The 16387-nt window shown below is 43.4% G+C and overlaps 1 protein-coding gene across 2 annotated transcripts in view; it reads left to right on the forward strand.

Moving 5' to 3' along the window:
* The first annotated feature begins 4811 nt into the window (after positions 1–4811).
* ADAM17 (ADAM metallopeptidase domain 17) overlaps positions 4812–16387 on the forward strand; it is a 36486-nt gene continuing 24910 nt past the window's right edge. Inside the window, exon 1 of one of the 2 annotated variants that reach the window (XM_055810104.1) lies at positions 4812–5066. In XM_055810104.1, the coding sequence (XP_055666079.1) occupies positions 4970–5066 (97 nt within the window). In that variant the 5' untranslated portion in view covers positions 4812–4969. Of the gene's footprint in view, positions 5067–5854; positions 5877–16387 lie in introns of those variants that run through there. The other variant, XM_013299796.3, reaches the window with a different exon arrangement.

Below are 16387 nucleotides of genomic sequence, written 5' to 3' on the forward strand. Positions count from 1 at the left end.
GGTTAGTGGGCTAACCTCTTTCATCAAATACTTGTTCTTAAAGGAACTCTTCTTCTGAACAGGGTTAGCTGTCCCTGCACTTCTCTAGCTTTCATTAGTAACACAGGAAAACACACTTTACTGACTATATATATATAAAATTATTTTGTTTCATTTTTTAGTCAATGTGCTGTACTCGTGCTGTTCCTCACCAAAAGACACTACATGCAGTTTCCCACTCATTTCTAATGATACCCTATGTATTTATCATATCCTTGTTTAGGCCCTAATCACATTAATATAATGTCAAATTCCTTAATGGGGGAAGCTAAAAATGCGTTGCTATCAGTACTGAATATTAACACACTCCCAAAGTGCTCTTGTACTGGACACAAGATTGTTTATTTGTCTGAATAATTTTTTTAAAAAAATCACACTCAGACATGCCGTTAAAGTAACCTACTGATACAAAATAATTGTTATTATTAATGTGAAATAATCAATGCTGCTAAATCAATTACACTTTCCCTAGCTACTGTTTACCTTTTTGCTATTACATTCTCTAAATACCTTAATCTAACAACTCCATTGCGATGGGCTTCGTCAAAACACAAATCAAAGACAGTCTATAACCCTAAAAATATTTACAACCAATCAACTTTTATTGTTAAGGTGTCCTTGTGAGATAAGAGGTAAATGGAAGAAACAAACAAATTCATTGGGAAAATTCAAGTGATAACAGAAGAAGAAACCTTTTCTTTGGTTTACAAGTTACAAAATAGTGAGAGACAAGAAAGCCCACCCATCCACAAAAAAAAAGGATCTGTACTGGGACCTCTGCAGTTCAAGATATGATCTGAACATAGAGATAAATAGTTTGCAGATAAAACAATGCTATTCCCAAATCAAATTAAAGTTGATTCTAAGAGCTGCAGAAAGATCCTGCAATATTAAATGACACCTGATAAAATGGCAAATGAAAATTGTTTATAAATGGCAAGTATAACCTTCACCAGATACTCACAATGATGAGCACTTGTTTAGTTGTTACTACTGTGGAAAGAGATCTTGGAAAGGTGGTGGAACATCAACTACTTGAAATCTCAACTCTGTACTCCGTATGTTATCCCAAAACTGGCTTCTTCCCCTGGTGTGCAAAAGCCAATCCACGCACAGTCGAGATACTTCTGTCTGCGCAGAGATGGGTGCTAGGTGGTAAATCCACAAAGCTAGCACACCAGCTAATACATGGTGAAAAATTTTGTACATTCTGAGTGACTGTTATCAGTTCTTTCACACCGACGTTCAGTCACCCTTGTTCTCATTGGCTCTTGCGATGCCTCATCTTCACTGGAAGGTGCAGCATTTTCTCTTTACGCATGTTGCGAAGGGCCTTTGTTAGGGGGGGCAAGGGGGGTCTTTCTCTACCCAAGGGCAGTTTTTCTACTATATTAATTAGGATAGTTCATACATAGTTCAAGTGGTTTTTCTTTGGCCTTATCAATCATTTGGTTCTCCTTGGGCTTATCTTGGTATTTCCTGGTTTGATGGATTTATGGTGTCACCCTATTCCTTCTCCCAGGGCCACGTCTTGTTAACTATTCGCAGAGGTTGATTAATATACTTTGTTTTAAATCCCATTGACCTCTTGTTCTTCATTATAGATATCTTGTTACTCATTATCCATTGATGCATATTTCTTTAAAGTAAATAGTTTTTGAACAACTAGTCATCAAGCAGAGGTCAAAAATTAGGAAAGTCACTAGAATTAAGACATGAGCAGAGGAAAAGGATATATTATATACTTCAGAATGGGTATACTATATCTAAAAAAACCCCAACACATTAAGAGGTAACTAGAACAAGTACAAACATAAAATCATTCCACACAAGGGAAGACTAAACAAATAAGAAAAAAAAAATGGGGAAAAAAAAGCCACAGAGGGTTACAATAGATCTCATGAATGACATGAAAGGAAAGAGTTATAAAAGGTATGAAATTAAATAGTAAATCCTTTTCAAGAGGGTTTGAGAGGATTTCAGTAATCTTAGTGTACCAAGTAGCAGAAGCTTGGTAGGTTCTGAAACCTACCAACTGAACTGGGCATAAAAACAGCACTCAGAGATGATAATAAGGCCATAGTGGAAAACCTAAGAGAACTTCCTGTGCTGTGTTCCTCTGCTGGAACACTTAATCACCGGCCTTCTCTCCCATCTGTTTCGAACTAAGATGTTGACTTAAGAAAAGATTCATAAATTAAGAGTAGACAAAATAAACAGTAACATTCTCAACAGATTTTTCTCTGTTCATCCAAGAAACTCAAGGGTGTAACACCTGAAATTCTAACTGTGGTGTATTTTTGCTTAAAATTTTCTTGGCATCTAAGGAGTGGATTGTATCAAATGTTACATTATTTTTTAAAAATATTTCTAGAGGAAAGCTGGAGAACTACTAACTATTCAAACTTACACCTGTTCTGCAGAGATTAGTAGTAACTAGAATTTGTGCATCTGTGGACAGATATGATTTACTATGGAAAGATCAACATGGGTTTTGTCAACATTGTTTTTCAAAAAGAAGTCTTGCCTTATAAAATTGGCATGACAGTTTCTGAATATGTCGGCAAGCACTTGGATAAGAAGGATTGGAGAGAGGGAGTTTGCTGGGATTTCTGAAAAATTTTCAACACCTGTTTGCCAAAGGCTCTTAAGGAGACAGCAACCATGGGATAAAAGAGACCCCTGCATGGATTAAAATGTGTTTAAAAGACTAAGAGCAAATGGTCAGTTTTCACAGTGAAAGGAAGTCACTAATGCACCTTCACATGTCTGTGCTTATTCATAAATAATTTGAATAAGGAGGTGAGGAGTGGTGAGACAAAGCTTGCTGATGATATTGTGTTATTCATGGAAGGAAAGAAAAGGTGTGGCTGAGAAGAACTGCAGAAAGACCTTGCAATACTTGGGGCTCAATTATCCATACTCATGCTCTATGATGTGAGAGACATCTTAATGGCTCTGGCATAGGACATAATGGAGACCCATGCTCTTCTGGAGCCTCGGTAAGACACCCTCTGGCATCTGAAATAGCACTAGACGCCTACACATGGGCAGCTGAATTGAGCCTTCAGTGACCAGCAGCAAAACGATGATTGTGAATACACACAGATGCAAAATAATGCACGTGGGAAAAACACAATTCTGCATTACACGTAGAATAACAGTGTCTGAACTGACCATTACACCTCAGGAGTGAGATCTTGGAAATTTAATGTTACTTTTAAGACAATGTCACCTCAGTGGGGGTCAACAGCACATCAAACATTATAAATATTTATGAACAATATTGGGAACTAGACAGGGAATGATGTTATACCACTTTACAAAATCACTGTGTGCCCCTGTCTTGGACACTGTATGCAGTTCCAGTCCCACTACCACAAACACGAATGGTAGAAATGGTAAAGTTCATAGAATAGCAGCAAATACTTTCCATTGAAAGAATAACTAAATTTCACTTGAATTTGTCAGTCTGCAAGAGAAACCTTGCCAGACTGAAAGGGGATTTCATGGAGGTTATAAAGTGATGAGTGACACAGAGAAAAAATTGTTTACTGTCCTTTCCAAAGCAAGAAGCAGGGGTCATCAAATGGTGTCATGAAATGCCTGGTTGAAAGCAAAGTGATTCTTCATACATAGAATTACGTTGTGGAACTCCCAGTCACAGGATGTCATGGATGCTACAAGTTTACAAGCAGTAGAGGGTCAAGTGGATGCACATCTAGAGGAGATACATTGTGAGCTGCTAAGGAACAAGCCAAGGCTTCTGATTTAGAGTCAGTAGATGTAAACTGTTGGAAATTCAAAGCAGACCCACTGGAAGCTTCACCAGCAGTTTGGCCTCTTATAATCTTCCCAACCTTGGATACAAGAAACGGGAAGACATATGTACACTCTTGGTTTAAGCACCGTGTCAGTCCTTATGTTCTTATAAAAAATTGAGTAATTTTATTCATGCTATAGCTATTTCATTATTTCAGGGTAACTAATGAGCAGTGCGGCAAAAAGCAGGATGGGTGACTCTGTCAATTTTTCTCCATTTTTGCTGACTGCATTACTTGCCATCATCTTTGCTAGAGGCATCTGCAAATAGGTTAAGAGATCAAGCCAATTCCAGAAAACTGGCACGCTACAGTGCAGCTGTAACTCAAGTATGTTTTCCCTGTGTTTTTATTGAAGTAAGGTGTGCTGTTTGGGAACAGTTGACTCACGGAGTCATTATTTATATCAAGTACCACAATCCTCAGTCGTGCTAAGAGCCACACAAATCCAAGTAAAGTTGCCTAGTAAAGTCACCTGCACGAAGTGAGAAAAACCTGTCTCCTGCGAGCTGCACACGCAACTGTAAGAGACATCACTGTGCATGTGAGAAGATGCGGGAGCGCTGGAGTCCCCCCCCCCGCCCCGCGCAGGCCTGCATCCCCAGCTCACCCCAAAAGGGGCCTGCAGAAACACGGCGCCCCCTCCCTGCCCTCCTTCCCGGGAGGCAGACGGGAGGCCCACTCGCCCTCGGGCACAGCAGTGAGGGCGCCGCGGCGAGGATGCCCCAGGAAAGCGAGTGCCCCTGGGTGGCGGGACGGGGCAACCAGCGCCTCACGCCCTCCGGCCCCGGAGAGAGAGAGCAGCCGCGGTGACGCCTCCCACGCCGCACCGAGGGCGGGCTGCCCCCACTGCGGCCCCGCCACCGCCAGGCCCCGGGCCGGGCCTCGCCTCCCTTCAGCGCCCGCCCCCGCCGCCTAAGATGGCGGCCCCGCCTGCACCCACAATGCTCCGCGGGCGGCCGCCGCGCTTCCGGGTGCGGGCCCAGGAGGGCGGCGGGCCCGGCACGGCGCGAGGGGCCGCGGGCGGGCGGGCGGAGGGCGAAGCGCCCCCGACCGGATGTGAGCGAACGTAGCGGGCGGACGGTGCGGGAGGGAGCCGCGCCCGGACCATGAGGCTCCGACTGTGGCTGGTCCCTGCCCTGGTGTTCCTGTGGGGGCCGGGCGGGCTGGAGGCGCTGGGGCGCCCGCCGCGCCGGCAGCTCTACGGTAAGGGGCAGGGCGAGACCACGGCAGCCGCGGCAGAGGGTGTGAGGGAGAGACCACTGCCGCGGGGCGGGGGGGGCGCCTCTGCCGAGGGGTGGCGATGGGGTACGTGGGATGTGGAGAGACTGCTGCTGAGAGGCGGGGGGAGGACAGGGGCTCCCCGCTACCGAAAGGAGCGGTGGGCTGAGGGAGAGACCGCTGAGGGGTGGGGGAAACCGGGGGGAGACGGGCGCAGCAGGCCAGGGGTAGCGGTGGGGGAGACGTCACCGCCGCGCGGCGGGGGCGCGGCCACCCTGCCAGGGGTCAGCGGTGCGGGAGAGGGGGGAGGGCGGTGGGGCAGGGCCGGTGCCGTGAGGCGATGGGGAGGAAGGGGCTCTGCGGCCTGGCCGTGCGCCCTGCTGGGGGGCGGCCCTCGGCGGCGGGCAAGGCCGCGGCTGCGCCCCTGCCGGCCTGCGGGGTGGGGGTGGGGGGCGCCCGGGCCCCCCCTCAGCTGGAGGCGGCGTTGGGGTTCGCGGTCGTTGCTCTCTGCGGGGGCCGTGTGTGATGTGACCACTTTATCTTCGCATTGAGGTCTGCTAACGAGCTTTTCTCCCAAGAGTTTGTGTTGAATTGAGGCAGGATAATCGTACAAATGGCTTCATCACAGTCCTGGGTGGAGAGGCACCAGTGCAGAGAGAGCCTGAAGCTATTGGAGCTGAATGTGGCTTCTAGAAAAGCTTAACCCGGAGAACCGTTGCTTTATTTAACTTCCCTACACTTAGTTTTGCACCTAAACTTTTACTTCAGAATGAAGAAGTTGCAAAGTTATGTTTGGTAAGCAAAAGCTTATCGCTGAAATGGCAGTTGAGCTCTTGCGAGAGGCAGTGGTTGTGTCTTACCCAGTCAGATGTCCTGTCTCCAGTTGGAGTGGCCGGTGGCGAGTGCTTCGAGTTCCCTTTGCTTGCTTAGATCTCTCAGCAGACATCCTGATGGCTGTGCCTCTGCCCTCCTCTCCCACACCTGAGGTGGGCCTGTGGTTCTGTGCAGATCTCAGCAGCTGGTGACTGCAGGAAGCTGGGAAGGATGGGGTTCATTTGTGGATGCTCCTGGAAGCGTAACAGAGACAGAACAAACATAGCGTGTCCTTTCAACATCAGGCAGGCCAGGGAGCTCCTCATACAGAGATTGTGTCTTGGGCCGTCAGATTTTTATGCCTTCTAAAGGTTACACAAATCATAGCTCCTTTATCTAACAGCTTTTGTATTCTTGGCCTCTGTAGCACCATGCCTGGACTATGAGCTCTTCAATTTTACGGAATACTGCGTAGAGGAAGAAGTCCTTTCTTCTGTTTCTAAACTTTGACCATTTCTATTGTCAGAAATGGTCAATATGGAAGAATTATTAATTTCACACCTTTAGTGACTTACAGACCTATGTAATTTGTCTCCTATTTAATATTTTTCTTCCCCAGTGGGAAAATCATGGTCTATATAATAATTCTTAGTATCGAGGGAAAAATTACTTTATTGATCTTTATTACTTTTGTCTGTATACTTTCTATTTGTATCGGATTTTTATTCTTACTTATTTGAGATGTGTGACCAGGACTGCAAAGCAGTATTTGTGATGCAAAGGTACCATGGTTTTATAGTGATTGAATGCTTTCGGGTTTGTTTTCTTTCTGACTATTTTGTGGCCTTTTTTTGTTGTTTAATAGTTACTCCGAGATCTCTTTTCTTTTAATTTTTTTTATTTTTTATTTTGTGAGTGGCAGTAACTATGCTGAAGTACTTTGTTGCATAGATAACATGGAGGTTTTATTTTCCTCATGTTATTTCACATGTTCACACACTGAATGTCATCAAACGTTTTGTTCTGTTGTTCAGTAAATATATAAAAGCATTTCATGAGGGAGCTTGAAAAATCCAGGTGTGCTCCATTAATTGTGTTACGTTTATCCACACACTTCAGTCTTTCAAAACACTAATATATATGGGGCAGCCACAGGTCTAGTAATTCACACTTTGTTATTATTACCTGTTTTTCAGGTAGGGGCACTGAGTGTATTTGTTGATTAGGCCTCTAGGTGATACCTGGAGTGGAATTTGGTCTTGTACTTACCACTTTTCAGGCCACCTCCGGCAAGACCAGTGGCACTGTACTTGCATACCATGATTAGTAGTTGACCAGGTTAATTTTTTCAAATCTTTATAACTCTTGGGTTTATACATTTATGTCCTGTTGACTTATTGCCTTTTTTTTTTTTTCCCTCCTTGTTATAAAGCCCCTTTTCTTGAGTCTTGGAGGTAGGTCTTTAGAATCATCCTATCAAGGCAAGCTTTTGGGGATTTTTTTGGTCTCTGCAGTAAATGCTCATGTCAGCTATTCTTTTATGTTTTGGTACTGGCCTTAAGCATTTGTTCTTGGAGCTGTACTTACAGCTTACTTGTTTTAAAAGTCCCTTTGATTATTTAGCTGAGTGGTTTCTTTTGATACAGAAAAAGCCATTTCAAGTATTAGCTTTATGCCTTTTACAAGCTGCTCTTCAAAAGATCTTTGCCTACTTTACTGTGGTTTTAGGTTCATACTTTGCTGGAGTTCTGTTGTCTTCATCTTACACACAGCTTGGTTTTCTGAAATATTATCTTTTCCTTCTGATAACTTCAACTTTGCTATTTTGAGAGCTCTGTTTAACCACAGCTTTTGTTTCGTGAACTGAAATCAGATTTCTGGCGAGCAGTATCTAAGGAAGTTTCAAGGATTACCATTTTGTGATTTCTATTAAGAACTTTCTTGCTTGTTTCTCTGTAAGTTCAGTTTTTCAGGAAGGAAAAAAATGATTATACAGTGAGAAACAGAATTTGACAAGGAGTAGAATAAGGAGATAAAAGACGCGGGTCGTTTCCCAGCATTTTTGAGCTGAAGTAATCTTAGGGTGTGGTGCTCCAGCAGGCTAAACAGATCTAAATCGGGACTGCCACAATCCTGGCCTCAGCTTTCTGATCCCTTCCCCATTCCTGCGAGCACATTCGTGGAGCTAAGCTGCCTAGAAGCTGATTGCTTTTTTTCCATAAGGTGTAGTGTGTCTGCTTTCGGGTGTTTTCTGTTTGTGGTGTCCGCTCCCTGGACTACCTTACAGCATGATTGTCCAAGTACCTGCCCTCTGTGTTGGGGGGTGGTAGTCATTGTGCTCAAGGTGAGGGATGAAGGTAGGATGGTGTCCACCTCAGTTTGCCTTTAGATGATCTGGAAGCTCTTTTTAATAATGTTGGCAGCAGGAATTAATTTCTGGGAGAAGTGTAACTCTACTAGTCAATACAATGACTGTTATTATAGTTTTGCCTCTGAAAAATTAATGTCAATGCTTTTAAAATTTTTATCCCTCTTGTTTATCTCTGAAGATAACCTTTTATAACTATTAAATATTAATGCTGTTTGTCTTGGAGCTAAGACATATCTGGATGATAACAGGGTCTAATGTACTTGAGAAGAGTAACACTGCAAATACTGAGTTTCAGTGCTGTTGAACGTATCTCTGAATGTGTCTAAAGAACTGCTTGAATCTGTTTTACAACACAGTGGTATTAGTAGTCTGCAGCAACTAAGCAGCATGCATCCAGGATTGCCCAGAGTAGAGTCTGTATGTAAAATGTGTCTTACTTAATCTGTTTTGAATGAGATTTTTTTTTAATCACAAGCTAGGCAGGGAACTGAAAGAAGTAAGATAGCTGTTCCTTCCTGGATGGATGATATTCTTTGAATCACTCACTGGTGGTCTTTTTCTACCTGCTGTATTGCACTAATAAAATCTGAGGCAGCTAACCTGGGCCTGAATTGTTTTTTCTCCACAGTGCTCAAATAATGCAGAACATAAAATGAGCTGAAATAATGACCCATTTTAAACAGACTTACGTAATGCACTTGAAAAAAATAGAATTTACAAGTTGTTAAGTGGAAAAAACAAATGTGGTGTTGGTGAATAAATTGGGGGACCCAAGTGATACAGAGGGCAGCTTAACGTCATTTGCAGTCAGTTTTGAATTCTGCTTCACACGTGTGACAAAATGCAGGAAGTCTGTGAGGCTAGGAATGTAAATGGCTGCCAAAGAGTTTAAGGGGCTGGAAGTTTAGCTCTGTGTCAAGAGCATGCAGTGAGATAATTGGTGACAGAATCCTTATGCAAGATTAAACTTTATCCTTCTGGATTGAAGTGTGTTGGAGACTAAGGCAAGACCCAGGTAAGGGCCAGATGTCTCATTTCCCTGCCATAGTCTGCCATTTTTGTTACTGTTTCTTATCCCATTTTAATATCCTTTGAAGGGAGACAACTGTTTTGGGTTGAGCTAGTTTTGCAGTCTGACTCTGCAAGCTGGAGGTTTGGTGTGTAGCTCGCCAGGCCAAGGAGGAGATTCCAAGAACACACAGCCTAATAGCAGTATGCTGCAGCATGTGCTACCTGCCCAGGATGCGGTGGGATTGTTTTGAAATCATTGCAGGAATTTGTAGATGCAGTGTTTCTATAGGTGGTATTACAGGGTAGGTGATAGTCTTCTTACACTGTGTCTCCATATAAACAGCAAATGTTTCATGTAGTCGCAGCCTTACTGAATTCAAATTGTCAGTGTGATTTTGGGGTTGTGGATTGCTAATATCTATTCTGTGGAAGTACTTAATACCAAGGTTTTAAAGTAGTTTTGTTGGGTTTGTTTTCTTTTGTTTGTGTGAATCAGTCAATGTTTCCATTGCCAACTGAAAAAAAAAGTGATAAAAGTGTAATTCCTGAGAAGTACTCAAAGTCAACAAAGGGAAGAACATCAACACTAGATTAGACTAATTATTAAGAGTTACCCTTAACTATTGCAAGATTTTTGTAATGGGAACGTAATCAAGTGCTCAGCGAGTATGGTTTTCAGTAGTGCCAATATGGTCTGTCCTCTAAGCAGCCAGAAAGTAAAATTCTTGTTTGCATTTAAGATTTGGGGTGGTTTTATTTTCCGTTCCCCCCCACTGTAAAAACTGACAGCTTCACTGCTGCTGTTCGTGCTGATAGCAGCAGTGACTCATCTCAGCTTCATGCTTCTGCTGCTCTGGAATTTTTGTGTGTGTGTGCAGAAGCCCCAGCATAGCTTTCTGCTCTGTCTGGAAGGGCCAAGTGAGGAAGCACAGCCAGCCAGCTCTTCAGTGCAGAGTTCTCTTAATGTTACACCAGGATTTAATTGTGTGTTTAGTAGACAGTAGAGATTTATCTTTGAAATAGAAGTTTATGTCTAACTTCTGTTATAAACAGATAGTTTATTTTTCCCCAACTTTTTTATAAATCACAGGAGTCTGAGTTTGCCTGTTTCCCAGACTGATCGAGGGAGGTCCTTTGCTGTGTGTAATAAAAGGTTAAAGGAGAGGCAAGTTTCTTTAACAAAGAGCAGTATATCCTGCTGTCCTGTTCTACAGAGTCCATATGCCACACTGAAACCTGCTTATGTTGGGGATATCCTGCAACCTTCTCAATGGTTCTGATGGTCTTCCCGATGTCTTTTGTTCTTACCGATGTGTGTGACTGTACTGCCCATGTTTATGTCACTTGTGTCCTGCATCTCTTCACAATATCCATCCCTGTTTTCCTGTGCTGCTCTTAGTATGTGTGCATTATTTATATTTTTTCCCTTCCTTGATACTTGCATTTTTAACATGTGTAGGTATATGGAGTGGGGGGTAGGAAGGGAAGGGGGCTCTTTTATGCAGGGAGGCACCTACAGCTGCCACCCACTCAATGTTGATCCATAATTACTGAGGTGCTGAATGAGAACATGGTATCCCTTGCATTCCTTGGTTTCCTTTATCACTTTTTCAGATTGTTACTGAAATCATGAAAGTCCTTCCCCCCTCAGTACCTGTGATGTGCCTTGAATTTTGGAAGGTCATGTCTGAGCGAATCTGAAGTCGTATCCACAAGAAGAGATGCAGTCAGATGGGGAGAAGGGGTTGGTCTCACAAGTGTAGTCCAGGCAGTAGTTAGTCTTCACCTGGAGTCAGCTGCACTCAAACTTACTTTGTGCCACAGCAGGATTTTGTGGTGTGGTACCTAAGCAGAGTATTAAGGCTGACAGTTTTTGGAGAGCCAGACAAATGATCTGTTTCCAGAGAACACTACATCCTGTGACTTGGCTCTTCTTTCTGCAGGATATATGGAAGCATGTGATTTTTGGGTTGGGTTGGGTTTTTTAGGGTTTTTTTTAAGCATCGAGTCTTATGATGCTGTTCAGGTTTAAGATGAAAAAGCTGTATTGCCCTTGTTTTACTTTGAATATGAAGATGTTCATTCAGTGGCCTTCCTTATTTTTTGTAATGTCAGTATTTGAGCAGGATGTTGCATTCTTTTTTTTTTTTTCTTCAGAATGTGCTTTCTGCTTTCACTAATAGGATAGACTGAGTTACTGAATCAAGTAGATCCAACAATAAATTTTGTTCTCAGTGATCCCCATTTAAGATGTGTTTAGTGAAGGAGAAAATTTGCAAGGTTGCAAGTGTGTGGGGTAACATGTAGGAAACATTGGGGGTATTCAGCTGTATTGAAAACCACTAGAAAGAGCAGTTTAATTACCTGTACAGCTTCTGCTAAACAATTTGCACCCTTAAGGAAATACACTGTCCAGAAACAGATGTGTGTCTTACTGTAAGCAAAAAACTTTGGAGTAGTAGGAAGGGTTCAGCTATATAAACAAGTTTTTCCTGAGGTGAGCTAAAGGGGGTTTTGTAAGCTGTTAGCTTTTCCATGGTTTCCATTGCTGGTGCCTCTGAACGTGTGGTGAGTAGAGAGTAGTTTACCCTGTGTAACTGCAGGGAAAGTATACCATGGAGTAGCTGGTAGACAGTAAATCAGCAGCCTACCTTGCCTCCCAGTGTGAGGTCTGTGTATCTGTACCCCGAGGCTTTGTCTGTGCTGTACTGGTGACTAACTGAATTCAGGCACCTTGTTTTCTCACATGGTTTAGCAAGTTTGGTGCAGTTGGGATCAAGTCAAAAACATGCCTTTTAAAACACTCAGCAATGCTGACGTGGCTGGCTGTTCTTACTAACAGGTTTGTCTAGAAATGTGTTTAAACAGAGTGTAAACCTTTATCCTGTTACCGTTTATAAGCAGGCTGACGTACATTTGGTTCTTACTTTGAACCTGTTTCTCACACAGGTTCTTCTGTTCACATATACCGAATGAGCAAACCAGCAGCCACTCTTCGGTGGAAACAAGTAAATGATTAATCTAAACTGTTAAAAGCATGGGCTGTTTCACGTGGGATAAATGTTTCAGTTCACTTTTTCTGTCTTTGGCAATGGCTCTGTACCAGATGCACCAGAGAAAGATGTAACAGCACGTGTAATGAGCTGTTGGGGAACAGCGTTCCCACAGATGGAACTTCTCAACACATCCTCTTCATCAACAGTCTCCTAAAAGCAGTGTAAACTGTTAAGAGAAGGTACACATACACATTTAGGCATGACTGCATCACCTCCTGGCTGGTGAAGACCATCTGAGTGCTCAGTTGAGATATGAATGTATTTGCCTTCTACCTTAGCACTCCCTGGAATGGTGCTTCTGTCAGACGATCCCACTATATCGCAGCCAGTAACCGGCTGTTACCACAAACACGAGGGCAGCTGTTTTATTTAGGGTGATGGAGACCTGCTTTAGCTCATATGGTTAAAGTTGGAAAGACTCCAGTCTGTGTTTCCTGGTCCAAATTCAGACTGAGGCTGTGAATTATATTTGAAGTGACTATATTTGGTTACTTTAGTTAAAATATTTTAATATGTGAAGAGCAGCATAATTTGGAGAATAAAACCAGAAATAGTAACAATAGCGAATACAGAGACCTTCAACCATTCAGGCGCTCCCCCGCTGAACCAGAAAAACTCTTATTAGTTAGCTGCTCACAAGCTTTTGGTAGGTGTTTGATAAACATTGGAAATCGGCTGGAGATCAGTACATGGGTTGTAGTTAACGAGTGCCACACAGGCTAGAGCCCTTTTTTCAGTCTGGGAGACGCCAATGATTTAACAGTCACACTGCAAAATCCTCACCAAGTGTGTTTGCTGTGCTTATTGTAGGACTACTCTCTGTAGGCTTGTCATCCCATCCCAGTGCCTTTTGACAGGAGATCTATTTCTGCTTTTATTCCCTTTGGGATGGTTGGAGAAATAACTGCAGGCATTCCTGCAAACCTCTCTGGTACTCTTGTGGCCATTTTTAAATCCTGAAAGTAATATTTTTTTAAGTATTGTTGGATCTTGTGTTTTAAGTAGAGATATTTTCTATCGTGGGATAATTGTGAAGAGTTTTTAAAAAATATTGTATCTTCTGGGTTAAAACATCATGCTTCTAGATAAGCTTACCTTTCTATAAATAATGCAGTGCAAAAAAATGCTTATGAAATGGCTGACTTGCCACATTTACTTGTTGCTTTCTAGGCAATAGATTGGGCATGAGATCATGGGAATTTACTGTTCTGGTTATGAAAGCTGAGCTGGTTGGAGAAGGATGCCATTGGTATTTGAACTGGTAGTTGAGCACTTGGAGAGAAACCTCTTCTTTTGAAATATACGTAGTGGCCTCCACTCAGTGAGCTAAGCTGTTGCCCAGCACATTTTTGAGCTCTGTGCTGCTGCTGGGGTGGCCTGCTGCAATGGGTACCGACCATAATTTATCCAAAAGATACTTTCCTGTGCTAAATTGTGAAGTCTAGTGGCAGTAGGGTTTTAGTCTTGAAGTGAGATGAAAGGAGGAAACAGTTGATGAGTTAAAAGTTGGGGGCAGGGGAAGAGTCCCTGCTGTGGATTTCTTCTTGAGAGCTTTGCGGTATTGTCTTTGTCACCGATATTCCTTCCCCGTTTCTGTTCCAGACCTGGGATGTGTATGTTCTGGGGAAGTCCCCATCCAGGAGAGAAGTTGCAATGAAGTGAAGGCTGGTCATCACAAATAAATAAATATTTGGACTATCAGGATGAAATTAGGGTGTCCTTCTCCAAAAAGAGAGGAATGCAGAAATCTAGGAGGGGTTGGGAGGGAAGGAACCACGGGAAAGTGGTTTAGGAAAACCTGAGTCAGCTTGGTGCTGTTGAAGCCCCTGGGAAATGATTCTTGGACCATAGTGAAGATAATGAGGAAGGAATGCCAGAAAGATTATTAAACTTGAACAAAAAGTAGTCGAGTATATGCTTGCTGTGGCTTCCATCCACAGACTGCTGTACAGTTGGCCCCTGTACAGTTCTGTATTTTGTTTAAAATAATGACATTTCATCTTTTATTTTCAGTAAGCCATGATCGTGAATTCATTTTCACAGTATGAAAATTGTACTGAAAAAATTTTAAGTGTTACCAATGTATTTTTTTCCGCATCTGTCTGTCCCTGAATCAGTTCACAGATTTATGCCTAGAGTCTTTACTTATGTTGCAAGTAAAATCAAAAGCAAACAAATTTAGGAAGGTTAAGAGGAAATGCGAACAAGTGCATTCTTGTTTCAGGGTTACAGGAACTAGGAGTGTCCTGTGTTTCATGCGTTAGTTTAACAGAATCATCTTACTCATCTTCAGCGCTCTGTAGGTCTTGTTCTTACTACCCTTCCTGTGTCCCTGTGAGGCATTTCCAGAAGGGTGTTTGTGTGTGCCTTGAGGTGAAGCAGGACTTCTGAAGTTCTTGCCTACCAAATAAAATAAAATTGATTTCTTTGGCAGACTTCTCAGTTCTCTTGCTGTGAAACTGAGACATTTTGTCTTGGCTGCAGTGACAGCTGCGTCTTGCTCTTTGGCATGACCTTCCCCTGGTTCTGGGCTGGTTTCAGGCAGAGGTGGAAAGGGACAGAAGGAGTAGTGTTTCACAGCTGGGGTTGTGCCCCTCGGGCAGATCTTGTGCTTGGTAAGTCCCCGTGTCAGTAGGTCCTCGAGCAGGGCAGCAGTGGTACCACACCTCTCTTGCTTCATGGCCCACATACCACATGCTTCCTCTGTATCACGAACCAATGTTTAGTGTCCTGTGTATCCACGTTCGCTTCAATCGAGGAGTCTGCTCTAGCTGAGTGTGTTGAAAGAATCTCAGGTTTAATTGAAAAAATTCAGGACTAGACAGTTTAATGAGGTTTTTTTTTGTCACAATTAATTTTCCCTGCCTGTCCCTACCCTCCTCCCAAGCGGTTCTGGATGAGGGCAGGTGTCAGACCAGGAGCAATGAGTTATAATGGGCTTCTTCAAGAAAAAGGATGCTTTGAGGAGTTTTAGGTAGTTGCGTACTGTGTGGCTATAGTGAACCAGCTCTGCAGCATGTGGCAAGCTAATGATGAAGGCGCTGTCAGGCATGCAACAACTGGGCACAGAATGGGGGGAAAAACCCACAACACGAAAACAAGTGATGGAAACTTGCCTTTGCCTATAACCTGAAACGCGTGGTAATTGGTTGCAGGTTCTCTCAACCTGTGGGTTGTAAACAGAAATCAAGAAATTGCAGCTGCACTGCCCTTCCTGTGTTGCTTAATGCCAGGGGAGGGGCAGCCAGGTGGAAGAAGCCTGGGAGCCACTGCTCCATGGCTTCTGCTGCATGAGAAGGCAGCCGTGTCACCTGTCCATCACCGCTCGTGGGTCTGGTGCAGGACCGAGAGGGCTGTGAGGGTCATCTTTGTTTCTGCAGCTGCCTCGCTGCCAGTGTACACAAGCATGTGTGTACATATGTGGGTGGTTAATTCTCCCCACCTGCCCCCTCTCAAAAAAAAGCAAAGTGATTGCCTTGCCCTGAACAGGTGCAGCTTGGTCTTTAGAGGCACGTATTTTGGGGTGAATGACGGTATTGAGTGTAACGTTAAAAAAAAAAAAAAATATTCAGGAGCTATACCAATCTAGAGTTCAGGTTGGCAACCTTGGCTTGTTGCACAAGAGGCAGTAAAACTCCGCTTACTAGTGGTGCTGCTTACTTAAAAGTCCAATAAAACAATGTGATGTTGGTTGGCTGAGTGGTGTAAGCTAGTGATCAGCGGCTCTGAGGAAGTGGAAGGCTGCTGTTGGACAGAAAGGTAATAAATGTTCTGATCTGCAGTGAATTTGGTGGAAGTTTCCAAGGTTACATTATTTTCTTCCTTGGACTCAGGAGGGGATGAGCAGGTGAGGAGCACGATTTCCCCATTTAGTTTCCAGGGGCAGACAGGGAGGGCATTAGCTCTGCACAGCTGTGGCAGTAAAAATGATGGGGTTGGTTGCTCAAAAATTGCTATTAGTGAACTAAATTCCTTGTTTGCCTCTCTCAAATCCTGCCTTGTCTCATACTGTGATTTCTACTTGCCTACATAAAATGTGCCATTACAGAAATGTA

Source organism: Falco peregrinus, chromosome 7, assembly GCF_023634155.1.
Source record: "Falco peregrinus isolate bFalPer1 chromosome 7, bFalPer1.pri, whole genome shotgun sequence".
NCBI classification, from domain to species: domain Eukaryota; kingdom Metazoa; phylum Chordata; class Aves; order Falconiformes; family Falconidae; genus Falco; species Falco peregrinus.